Source organism: Pelmatolapia mariae, linkage group LG9, assembly GCF_036321145.2.
Source record: "Pelmatolapia mariae isolate MD_Pm_ZW linkage group LG9, Pm_UMD_F_2, whole genome shotgun sequence".
Lineage (NCBI taxonomy): Eukaryota > Metazoa > Chordata > Actinopteri > Cichliformes > Cichlidae > Pelmatolapia > Pelmatolapia mariae.
Window position 1 is genome coordinate 23591883 of NC_086235.1, and position 13711 is coordinate 23605593.

At 43.2% G+C, this 13711-nt stretch overlaps 1 protein-coding gene across 3 annotated transcripts in view; it reads right to left on the bottom strand.

Moving 5' to 3' along the window:
- zfhx4 (zinc finger homeobox 4) overlaps positions 1-13711 on the bottom strand; it is an 83510-nt gene that overhangs the window by 24649 nt on the left and 45150 nt on the right. For all 3 annotated transcript variants that reach the window (XM_063483849.1, XM_063483848.1, XM_063483850.1), the window contains exon 6: positions 13415-13649. In XM_063483849.1, the coding sequence (XP_063339919.1) occupies positions 13415-13649 (235 nt within the window). The remainder of the gene's footprint in view (positions 1-13414; positions 13650-13711) is intronic.

The following is a 13711-nucleotide window of genomic DNA, read 5'->3' on the forward strand; positions in this document are numbered from 1 at the left end:
TGCTGTGGGCACTGGGTGGATGGGTGTGTGTGTCTCTGTGTGTGTGTGTGTGGAAGGTGGTGTTAATGATTCTTTAATGGCAAATACAAAAAGGTTTTTCACAGGACAAAAATATGACTTCAAAAGTTTCAGTGGTGGATAAAAAAAAAGTTGCCCCAACACCTGGCCTTATACAATAGGCTAACACACCTACTGTACACCTCCGCACGTGCACACACACACACACACACACACACTCACACCTGCATCTTACACAACAGCCATATTGCATTTCGGCTTTTTGAATCACCTTAGGCTGAGTAGGTGAACTGAGGAGGCGGCACGGCATGCTTACTGAGGGATTTAAGAATAATTTGAAAAGAAGATTCCTCTCCTCTGTTTCATCTCCTCCCGTCTCTTTCTCTATTTTCTGTTTTTTCCCGGCCTTTTATGATTCCTCGGGCCAATATTTATCTAGCCCCTGATTATAAACATCTGGCCGATAGGGCAGGCTGCGCAGCGGCAGCTGAGATGCGCACACATGCACGCACTTGGAGAGTCTCACACACATAGTGGAAATATCACACACACCTGCCAACATGAACCTGTCAGGTCCAGACCGGAGGACGGTGGGAGGGAGAAAAAGAGAGAGCGAGAGAGAGAACTAGGAGCTGAGGGTTAATGGCCTTCCCATCTCTGTGATAAGAATTCATTCTGTTCTATTACCAGCACTTATCTACAGAGCCTGCTGTCTTTCTCCTCTCCCTCAAACACACACACACACACGCACAAAACAAGGGTCCGAGATCGATAGATGAACCTAATGAAGAAAGCAGCTGTTTCTCGGCATACCTGCTCAACTCTATCAGCCCAACAAGATCTCCCTGCCTCATTCATCTGTCTAGCTATCCATCCATTTATCTATCTGTCCATCTATTTTTCTATCTTTTCACACAGCTATCCGTCCATATACCTATCCCATCTGTTCCTGTGCGCCACCATTTACCCGTTATCTCTCCATCCATCACTACACTGGTAAACAAAGATACGAGCAGGATAGATATAGTTTTCAACTGACCAGACCGGTCCTTGTCATGTATTCAAGGTTTATTTATTTTCCGAGAACTAATACGAGGCCTGAAAACAGGGAATCTAATAAAATGGCTGCCATGGTTTAAGAGAATGGCTGTGTGTGTGTGTGTGTCTATGCTTAAAATAGGCCTGTGACGGGCAGTGGCCAAATGGATAATGCTTAAACAGATCTTTATCCTATTGGGCTACTGTCCCGTTTTTAGCTGCATAAAACCATCTGCTTTCAGAGCCACCAAAAAACAAGACTGTAATCCTGGATGAAAAACAAAGGGAAGATTTGAGTAGACAGAAAGGACAGATAAAAAAAAATGTTTAAAAATGTGTATTTTACACATATAAGGATGACAAAAAAAAACTAACCGTGTTTCCAGTCACTTTATTAATTTCAAATGGTTTTCGGTAACTGTATTTGTTACCGATGCGGACTTCAGTCGAGCACCACGTAGCTTCCATTAGCGCTTAACCGTTTTTATATGTGACACGTCTTTTGTCATAGAGGCATGCGCAAAACAAAAAATGTGTTCATCATCAGGGCCTCTAATGTGTTAAGGTCAGAGAGGATGGCAGAACTCATAAGAAGCCACAGAAGAAGAAGAAAAAAATATCTTCAAGCCAAAATATTCATTAGGTTGCTCAGATTCATCTCCAAAATGACCACATGGAACCTGTAACACATAGTCACACATGTTCACACGCAACACACACACACACACACACACACACATGCACAGACCTGGGCCTGGAGATGGTATTGTACTGCCCTGGAGATGGTATTCGCAGACAGTTACAAATAAGGAGTGTTGGCTTTCCTCTGACTTTCTCAAAAACATGCAAAAAATGTCCATTTCATTACTGGCTAAACAATGTCATATGGGCCCCCACTGGCCCTAATAGAAGCAGACAAAGACAGAGCAGCACACATATGCTTCGAATAAATCAGATTACTGAAGGAGAGTGGGGAGAAAAAGAGCGAGAGAAAGAGGGAAAGAAAGAGAGACACCGCCAGACACTTAGAGGATTGATAATATTCCCTTTTCTTACTACCTCCACCCCTCCCTTCCTCCTCGCCCCCTTCCTCCCCTCCTTCACTTTCTAAACTCCCCCAACCACCCCCCCTCCCCCCAAGCAGGATCTGTTTTAGATTTGAGCCAGTACTAGAGCCATATCTCTACCTTATCTCTGCTAGCCGTCAGAAAACAGAAAGCACCATGTTTCCATGCATTAGACTCCCGGCCCCTGACACGCCACTTGAAAATCTCACAGCCCTTCAAAATGGCTGAGCAGGAAAATAAAACAGCAAAGATATCATTTAATCAAATGAAATGCAGGTTACTGGGGTGCATTGATATCATTTCTGGAGTGTGCTCTGATACAGTGTCATATCAAAGAAAATGTCAGCCGTGAAAATTATGGAAATGCGTTTTTGGCATCGTGACAACAAATGTCACCCAAAATCTCCCAAAACGAGATCACTGTTTGAGTGCTATAAAGTATCATTAGCTCTTCTTTTCTTTTTCTTTTCTTTCTTTTTTGTTTGGGGGGGGGGGGGGGGGGGAATCCATCACAATTTAAGGGTCTGTGACATTTTCACCCCCTGACCACCTCTGGGTATCAAACCCCATCAAGACATCCTGTTGTGTTTTTGGCTCCAATTACGCCAAAACACTTCTCGGATGACTGTAAAGGGAAATATTGATTCCCCTTAAAATTGTAACAAAAACGGAAGGGAAAAAAATCACAGGCAGGGTGTGGAATATATTAACAATATGAAGAAAAAGGAAAAATCAATATTCAAATGACTTCTTTTATTGATTTATAATTAAGTCTTAATTGCGGCAAGGCTTGGACTTTCAAATTACCCTGTGACAATAGCTGAGAAAGAAGATGGGGGGGACATTATTGATACACGTTAACAGTAGTGGTCGCGCAGACATTGATTCATCCATTTTGTGGTGCCTTTGGCATGCACGTGCAATCTAAATAGACGTGCACACACATACACACACGTGCATATATACACACATATATACACCTCTTTAGATAAACACAACCCCACACCTAAGTGAACTTACACAGCATAATTAACCTTCATCCGGGAAAAGTCAGGACTGTCTTATCTGCAAACTTGACTGTGTATATGTGTGTGTGTGTGTGTGTGTGTGTCGGGGGAGTGTGCGCTTCAGCGTGAGTGCGTATCTGTCGTAATTACACCATTAGGTGTGGAACTGATTGACTTCAGATGGGGTTGTTAGAGGTATTATTCTGGACAAAATAAGTGAGTGAAAAGAATGTGTGTGTGAGAAGTGTGCGCTTATTTAAGCTTATGTACAGATTTTTAAATTAAGTATTTACCTGATCCAAACGCGCGCGCGCGCGTGTGTGTGTGTGTGTGTGTGTGATCTCTTCATGTGCCTGAAGCCCATGTGGCCATGTAAAAGTGTGTTTATGCTCATATCTGTGTGTGTGCGTGTGTCCCCGCGGGCCTAATCAGGTATCAGATACCTTTTGTTTTGGGAGCTCATTGATGGATGAAATCTTTATCTGTGCTATTGATCAGGAGGGTGCAGGTCCTAAACTGTCTGTCTAGCTGCCTGCCTGCTCCAGCTCTAACAAGATTGCCAGGGCCGAGTATATCAGTTAACATTTAATCAATGGCAGCTTAAGACACTGGGGCTAAGGGAAAGAAGCCCACTGCTTCAGCCCCTGCCCCAAACCATTACTCTGGATTGAAGCTGAAAATACATGTGCATGCATGTGTGTACGCGTGTATGTGTGTGTGTGGGTGCTCCAAATGATTACAAGGGATTGGGTATGGTTGATCACAGGTCTTCGGGGGACAGAGGTGTGTGTGTATATGCGTGTGTTTGTGTGTTTACAGGCATGCGAGCGCTGGCTTGTCAATACATGTTAATATGTCAAAAACGCCGGAGGGTGCTGCTTGTGCCGCTCAGAAGAAAATAAGAAACTGAATGAAGTGGCTGATGTATAAGAAAAATTTCCATTCAAATCAAGTGAAGGCTTTCAAATTGAACACTCCTGTGCAAAAACACACTCACACACACACACACACACACACACACGCACTACAGCAGAATGATATGACATATCAGGCAATGCATGATTTTTTTTCTGCCTGGCTTGCAAAAAGCCCCCTGATGGTAAAATGCAAAAGAGGGGAGTCAGCAAAAAAAGAAATATGATCAGTTAGACTTTTTTTTTCCGTTGCTTTTTAAAAAATTTTTTTTACCATCAGCTCATCTTGCAGTAAATGAAACCCCATCAGATCTAAGAAGCAGATCCTTCGCCGCCTATCTTCAGCTTTTTCTTTCGTTTTTGCATGCATGATATCGCCAGACATCGCCATCTATCAGATCTGATTTTGTGAGAATTAAACATGCACTTACACCGTTTGCCTATGCACCGTATCCGGGTGTAAAGTCCAGAATAAGTACAACGATGCGTGTGTGTGTGTGTGTATGGGGGGGTTTGCTTTGACAGGGGAAGCCCCCTCTCTCGTCCCTGTCTTTCGTCCAAAGCCTAGGAGATTCCCACCACCAAAAATCAATGTGTGTGAGAGCATATGTGCGCCTGTGTGTGTCAAGGTTTTGTAAGACAAATCTCTCCAGCATGCGCCGCTTTAGTGTTATTGAACCAGGCTTCGATCACTCGGCCACTGTGAATAATGCAAGGCAGGCTACTGCTCACTTACAGCACAGGATGCTCGCGCTGGTGTGTGTTGAGCGTGCGCGCGCGTGACAGGACGGTCCTTTTTCCTTCTTGCAAATGCAACAGGGCAGTTCTTCGACGTTCCTCCGCTTGGCCCTCTTAATCTCGTGTCAGATACAGGAACTCCCACATTGATACTGGTCTTTTTGAGTGTGTGTGCGCGCGCGCGAGTGCGTACGCTGGAGGCTTCTTCAGTAGACGGGAAGAGCTTAACTCGAGCAGACAGCTCAGGCCTGCACTTTGACACACCCTGACTCATTACATACAGCCCGCACACAGTGGAATATTGTCATTAAAAAAGACAATTAGATATGAAGTCAAGGGAGCATCACTTGCACACATGGAAGCGCAGCGCAGGAAATATAGGTGAACACACTCGCCTTCATATCCCCAGGTATACAAAGCAGAGATATTAATAATCATGATGTTGCAGAGTAATTAAAATGATTCCAAATGATGAGTGTGTGTCTGTGTGTTTTAAGTGTGTGCTTGTCTGTTAATTAAGCTGAATGATTTGATATGACGTAAACCGTACTGCTTTAATGGTGTCCTATACTTGATGTGGCTTGAGGGGACAACAGTTGATGGGGCTATAGGGAGAGACAGCATGAAACACACACGCACAACAGATACAGCTGCTCATTGGCCCTGCCTAAGAGGAGCATCCCTTTTTCGACATAATTATCTGTGTCATCACTTATGAGGCAATTAAACAAACATCAGTTCCTATTTCCTCTCCCTCTGTCTCTCCTCTCTTCTTATTCTGGATCTCCTCGCTCTGCCGCCATCTGTGCTCCTATCCCTGGTCCTCCAGTCTATATAGTTAATCCTCTCCTCTCCTCCTCTCCTCTCGCACATCGTCCTCCCCTCCTGTGTGACTCCAGACAAGGTTTCAATTTCAGCATGCTGATTGTCTCATTGCCGACTCTATGCATGTCTAACACTTACTGGCTCTCTAGGGATGGGCAATACACACCATAGAATGCCTATTACACTCCCACGCATTTCTGGGGAACGTGTGTCCATGTTTGTGTGTGTGTCTGTGCAAGGGGTGATGAGGGTGTAAAATGCCTATTACGCTGAGAGTCTGGTCTCTCTTACACTGGAGAGAATTCTCTGGCGCCTAAAGAGCAGAAAATTGCAACGCTCCTCTTCCTCACTCCCCATTAACCTGCTTTTGAAACAAAGGTCTGGCCAAGGTGTGTGTGTGTGTATATGTGTGTATCCCTGCCCATTAGACTTATGCACCAAGGTGAAACACCTTTTGCATCTAACCAAGCAGAACAAAAGCATTTTTTTATGTATATAGCTTTTTAGATTTTCAGTTTTATTCAACTGCCTTATACAGGCTACTTCTTATATACTATAATTTTAAACAGCGAGAAAAACTTCTCTTCAGCCTCCTCTTGTCTCTCTTCAATCACTTGCATTTTGTGAAATGTATATTTTTTTTGCCCTTAAATGAACTTGTCACTCACTCCTTCCCTCCTTCCTTCGATCCTTTATAAAAAAAAAGATGGCAAGAGGAGATGGCATCTCTTGAAGAGCCTCGAGATGACTAAAGCAGCGGGCATATTTGTCTAATTTGCACAAAGACATCCACATCAAAGCACAAATCAAGAACCATGCTCATTCAATGGATTTTTATCAGTCTATCCATTTCTTGTTCTTTTTTTTTCCCCGCACCCTCTTTTCTCTGTCACATTCCTCTTTCTCTCTCTATTTTCAGAATGTTATTAGGACATGATAAAAGCAAAAGGGATGTCATGACACAGGACCCCCTGTTAGCATTAGGAGGTGGGAGAGAAAACGAACGGGAGAGAGAAAGGGGGGGGGGGGGGGGGGGGGGTGAGAGAAAAAAAAAGATGAAAGAGATTTGTCTGGAAATGATTGCTCACAAGGCATTGATTCTCTGCTTTAATCTCACACAGTGTGCTCAAATTTCCTATTAGGGAGATGAAGAAAAGAAGCAAGAGGGAGATGGGTCTTATTCACATAGGTAGGGAGGTGAAACTTGGCATGTCTCTCGGAGCTTCTTTGGGCAGACAGAACATACGTTTCCCTTTTTCTGAAAAAAATCAAAGTAATGTCCAGATTAGCCCCATTATTATTTTATTTATTTGTTTCTTTTCTTTTAAATGTACCACCTTGCTTTTGGACCATTAGTATGCTGTAGGTAAGCAGTTGAGACAAAAAAATACTGTTACTGCTACTGTAATGCTGCACAGTCAAATAGAAACACACACGACAAGCCACTGACAGCCGCTGTAAGTGCAAAGCTTCCTCCGGTTAGAGCAGATTAGCCTTAGCCAACTGGTAATCAATACCTGCTATCAATTCTATACCTCCCATTGATGGATGAGGAAAGAGAAACTGAGAGGAGAGTGTAGACGGACACAAGAAAATAAAACTTTTTGCAGAAATGCTGCCCAGTAACTATACTTCTTAATGTTCCTATTTTTTTTTTTTGCATGTGGCTGTGAGCGTGTGTGTGTACAGGCTGCCTTCAGTGTCCATTTGTGAATTGTATCATCGCTGTCTGAGATTAGTGGCTGCTTGGACCAGTGAGCGTATTGCCTGGTTACCGTGGCTCCGGCTCCACACAACCCTCCTCCCATCACTGGATTGTTTGTCTTAATGCTGTGTGACATGGGCCATTGTTTTGTCCATCTGTGGTTAAGAGTCAATGGACAGGGGGTGTATGAAGGGATTGGGGAGGGAAAAGAATAGACGTGAGGGAGAAGAAAATAAAGAAGAACAGGGGTGAAGAGGGTGGGTGGGGGTGGGGGGTGGAAAAGGAAAAGAAAAACAAGATGGGGAGAACAGCTAAGTGGTGAAAAAAAAATATGGGAAGACAAAGGTCAAAAGAACCTGAGAGTAAGGGGAAAACTTGCAATAAACCTGTGATTTCAATATGGTCCTTGGACTTTGCATTCACCACTTCCCTTTCCAGGAGTCTTCCAGAGGCTTTCAGGTCCATATGGAGTGGGGGGCCTTAAGCTCTTTGTGATATCATTGACGTGAAAGACGTTCTGGCCCTGTGACGCCAGTCCCCTCTTCAAAGGGTTAAGTCATATTTAGTATGCGTCCTCAGAGCCCCACGGCTTTGTATTGTAAATAAGACTAATGTGGCATTGGTCAGGTATGCTAATTCAGATAATCAGCGCAATTTCTGCAAATTATAACTGTCAGTGTGTTGGGCACAGAACCTTGGCGGAAAACATGAGGGAACAATTTAGACGGGGTAATACCCCTACACCAAAGAGCTGCTCAACTCAAAGAAAAACAATCGGCTGAGCCCATACCGCCCCGACACACCATTGCAAAAATAGTTTATGGTGAACGAGGCACTTTTTTTTTTCTGAGGCACAAGTCGGGCTCCTGCCCATTTTTTTTCTGTGTGCACACACACAGAGACCACAAAGTAATTATAATTTGCTTGGATGGAATTATTCAAAAAATGACCACATCTTTTACTCCCTCAGCCATAGAGAATATGGTTTTGGGAAATTTGGGGTAAATTGCTACTTGCCGAAAATATAATAATATACATATATGAATGTGTCTTATTTTGATTTGACAAATGATTTAAAATGCAGAGTATTGTCTCCAACTAATTGCACGGCAATAAAAAGCTACATGCTTTACAAAAATCCTCTTGGGCAAAATCACATCACTCTCATCAGAATAGTTCCCCCCCCAGAAACTGTATTTGTATTCGTGTTGGACACATAAAATAACATTCCAGGTTTTTATTATGCGAGGAATGAATCCCATCTGACTGAAATCTGTGGACTTTACCTTTTACAGTATGTAAGTAACTTCCTGTGTCACGGTAAATGAAGAAGAAAAGGTCAAAAATAAATGACTGCATTTAATCATCTGGATGTGAGCAAATCGATATGCATTATAACCGGCTGGCTTAAACTATCCAGAGCAGTTCTAAATGTACATATCTAATAGATGAATGCTTAAAGCTGTTCCTAATAAAGGGCTGAAGTGTCCTTTCATGAGCTAGTTATCTGGTTTCACCCTCTCCATTCTACAACTTAAAAGAGAAAATGGCCACCGCTATGCTAACTCTAGTGGTTTTGCTAGATCTGGGTGTGTGTTGCATCCTTTCTCTCAGTCCTCTGGCCATCCATGAATGTTTATGTAATGGCCACAAATTACTGAGACAAACCCTGAAAATAGACTTCTGTCTGAGGAGAGACCTTTCCGAAAAAAGACAACCACTGGAATGGCGAAACCATCCCCACCACCCGAAGGAAAAAAAAAAAAAAAAGAGGCATAAGATGAATAAGTGAAACTGAGGGAGGAGGTAAAACCTAATACCTCAAAAGTTTCTTCAATGTCATCACATTGAAATGCTCTCTGGGATGCTCTTTCCCACATTGAAAATGGGATGATTTCTTTTTTTTCTCTGTGTTTTTTGGTTCCTCGACTTAGCTCAGACACAATTCGACGGCGTGCATTTTAAAACAAGGAATGTCTGTGCGTTCGGAAACAGGCAGGATGGCACACTTTCCCACTGGCCGTGCTTCCACCACCTCCTGCTGGAAGCACGCACACAAACACACATCTATATCCACACTCAGCCACATATATATGTGGATAATAAGAGTCCATTAGGCTCAGGTTTTAGCCTACAGCTGCTATGTAAATGGTTAGCACTGCTACACTAATTTAACTAGGACCAAAAATGTCCCAGAGCCTTATCACTCAGAGAAAACAAAGGGCTCTGGACACACTCGCACGTGCACCCACACGCACATGATAAAAGTGTTGCTGGTCTATCTAAGTCAGAAGAGCTCTTTTGTTTAAAACAGGGATTGAGACAAAGAGGGTCTTCTCCCTCCCTCTTTAATGCATGTCGGGTGACGGTGGTTGGGGTCGGGAGAGAGGAGGGGGTTTACAGAGTGATGGAGATGTGCGGGTGGTGGGGTTGGTGTTGGAGGGATGGATGACAGGCTGGATTCTCAGACATAATTACCTCCATAAGATCCCATCTCCCTTTCCTTTTTGAGAGGGACAGAGGGAACAAGGAAAGGAGAAAAAAAAAAAAAGACAGAAAGTGAAGTATGCAGAAAAGGCCTCATGTTTCTGCTTGGTCTGGCTTATGAGGAGCTTTACACATGATGGAGCACAGGGCTAATGGGCGAGGAAACACATAGAAAAACACACCCATGCTTGCACGCACGCACACACGCCTCCTGAAAATGCTCTTTGTAGTTAAATAAATGGTCAAATGGTTGAGAGATTCAGAGCTGGCAAAAAGGAAAAAAAATCGCTGTAACAACTAAGCTTCAGAGGTTGTTAATTTCTCAAAAAATCCAGCTAAACAAATTGTTCAAATTATCAAACCGATGATGGAATACCCATGACTCGCAATCTGTCATATTTTTCTTTTTTAGCTGTTTTACTAAACAGCTCCATTCAGGACGTAACTTCATTACAGAGCGCAGAGAAGTACAAAAAATATCTAATTTTTCTAATAACTTTTGGACGACCCTCAAAGCAAAATGGCCTCTAAGCCTTCCATGTTGAGAGGCAATTCATTTATGCCCGCTCTTCTGATGCAAACTGGCATTTTTTATAAACTCAATTTTCTTGATCATTTCTAATTGCACACAGAGAGGGACGGTTTATCTCAGAAATGTGGACACAGTGGGCTTTTTGTCTCTGAAGGACGCAGTTGAGAGGTTGCGGTGAAAAGTTCCTGCTGTTTAGGCCGGGAGTGCTAACTGCTGCACATGCAAGGGTGCAAGCGGGCAAGCGAGCACAGAGTTCACTCACTTCACAACGGTATTTACCAAAGGTAAAGGCGTGAGTTGGCTGGGCCCAGGTTCCGAGAATTAAACACTCAAGAGGACAACAGAGACCGACAAGTTCTCAGAAAAACGCAAAGACACACAAATGCACACATACATCGGCAAACCTATGCATTTACAAGCTCACAAGAACTGCATGTACACTCCTGTCTTTGTTCAAAACACCTATATTCTTGCGGTGTGTCTCTCCAGTACCGTATCCTTAATTAGGCCATAAAATCAGCATCAAAATTGTTTAATGAAAGCCATTCACATGTACATAAAGTCCCGAGCATTAGAACTCTTATTCCCAAATGAGCCTATAATTATCTGGCTTGGTGCCAACTCCCAGGCTTTAAGAGAAAGATACCGGTCAGCACTTAAATTAATCTTTTTCATACCAGTCTCTAATGAACAGAAAGTGCTCGAGTCAGGAGTTGTAGCCCCAGAAAACTAACAGCACACGAATACACAAACAGAGGGTCCTTAAACTGAGCGTTGGATGAAAATGTTACCTACTATAAAGCATTTTCCATTGCTGAAAAAAAAAAACCCCACTCGCATCATATATCACTGCGGGAGCCCAAAGCGATTGCAATATACATTTTCTCTCTCGTAAGGCGGGCTAGCGTGTAACGTTAACAGGAACTATTTTGTAATCGGAAACCAAAAGTTAAAAAAAAAAAAAATCCTAAAAATAAACAACAAATACAACAACACGGATTTTATTAGCAAACTACAGAACAAGAACACAAGCTCAATTTATTCCACTGACTCTCAGTGTTTGATCTCTCCTTGACATGGTTGTAACTTCGCTCACTGCGTACACCTGCCAAATACTTATGGGCTACAAGGAAGTAGCCTTTGAAACATTTACCACGTACCATGTGAAAGAATACCGTTGTTCAGAAAAAAGTTATATAGAGTGGGCAAAAGAAGGGCATCCAGAAAAGTGGCTTAGCATTTTGGACGGTGCCAGCGTCTGCTTAAGGTTTTACACTATCTTCCTCATGGAAATTCACCATGTGCCATCTCAAAGCCAAGGTATAAAATGAGGGTCCAAGCAACAAATTTAGTGCGTTTTAAGAGTGGAACATTGGAAATTTGGTGCAGCGGCCAAATATTGCTTTTGACAGGTTTAAAACCTGCTTGTGCGCACTGGTTTGAGATTTAAAAAGGGAAGGGGAGGAGGACAAAAAAGAAAAAAAAAACGTTAAAAGGCCTGGAGAAAAAAATGGACAGGAGCTGGAGGAATAAGCAGGACAAAGAAGGAGAGAAACAAAGAGGGGAGGGAGGGGGGAAAAAAAGAGGAGATGAGAAAGAAGGGGGGTGGGTTGGTGGCTATGTTAAAATGTAAGGTAATGATTTATCTAAGCATGCTTTTCTGCTGCACCCCAAATCTCACCGAAACTTTGATCCATGTGTAATTAAAACCAAACATTCACCAGCAGCAGTCTCCACTCCAGGACAGGGAGCTCGTCTCCTGTTAATGTGTGTGTGTGTGTGTGTGTGTGTGTGTGTGTGCGTGCATGTGTGTGTGCGCTAGGACTCACATATGTTTCTAAGCGCTGGGCCCCCATCTGTTTTGGGAGTATATGTACAGTATAAACAGGACACTTTGGGGAGCGCAGATTCATGGTGGAATACACATGAGCTGACACACACACACACACACACACACCTAAATACACACACACAGAGACAGATGTATGGGCTAATGCTATGCTGGAATGCTCTTCAAAATGTGTTACCCCCCCCTACTTTCCCCATTCCCCCCTGCACTACCACCACACCCCACTCCACCCGCTCCTGCAGGTCAAGCAAAGCAAAAACAAGTTAAGCGCTCATTTTCTCCCGGCAGCATTAACATAGGGATGACTAAATAATGGACCCTGACTCTCTGTCTTCTGGTTTAAATTACAACGCAGCCCCCTCCCCTTACACCCTGCAACCCCTTACCCACCATCCAACCCCCCACTCAAAGAAAAACGATTAATCTTTTTTTCTTTCTTTCTTTCTTTTTTTTTGTCTCTCTGAATGTTTTACAGTTCTGTTACACTTATTAGCTGCTGGCAGGACGGAGACTCTTAAATGAAAGCCAAATTGCTTTGGTCATGAGAAAGGAAATGAAAGCTCACTCCAGGGAGAGACTGTGCAGCCATAGCATACATGTGTGTGAGTAACGTATGTGTGTACAGGCCTTTCACTATGAGATCCTCCCAAGGTGAAATTTCATAAGCTGACTGCTTGCCTGCTTGGGATGTCCCTGTGCACGGGACACTGTGTGTGTGTATGTCTATGTGTGTGTGTGTGCATGTTTCAGATATAAGAGCAGCAGCCTAATAGGAACAGTATGCTCATTTTGGAAAGATTAGGAGGAATGGACGGGCCTGTATCGAGAGACGTGATCTGGATATGAAGGCCAAAGGAAGGAGGGAATGAAGAACGGAGTGAGAGAGATTTGACAGAAGAAAGAGAGAGTGATGCAAGGGGGGGAAGAGATAGGAGGAGTCTAAGGAGTAAAGATTGAGGAATCTGACTTCAAGCAAAGAAAACTGACCACTTCAGCTAATATCAAGATTTTAAAAATCTAAAAAAAAGAAGAACAACAAAAAGAAAAACAAAAGTGGAAGCCAATAGAAAATGTTAAAGTCAGGCCATGTGTGCACTCCACCAGAAAAAAATAAAAATAAAAGATGTGGCAAAAAGTTAATCCCCAAAGTATTAACTTAAATAGCCTTAAAACTAACAAATATTCTTAAGTATCAACAGTTAAAGCAAACAAAGTAGGTTGAAAAAGCACAGACCTTGGCTGCTGGGGCACTCCTTGACATGGAACAGCTCATGAAGGCTCAGCCCATCCTCATCTCCTCCCAGGCCTTGCTGGTGCAGTTGGAGTTTCCTCAGTCCTTCGTTCTGCTGGTGGCGAGCTGAGCGGGCGTGCTGCACCAGGTTGAGGCGGGCCTTGGTGGAGTAGTCGCACAGCGTGCAGTAGTAGATACATGACTCCGGGCTGTACGAACTGTCCAGCTTCTGCAAATGCTGTGGAACAGAGAAGTAGAGAGTCTGAAGGTTAGATGCATTCACCTTTTAGGGACAATTCA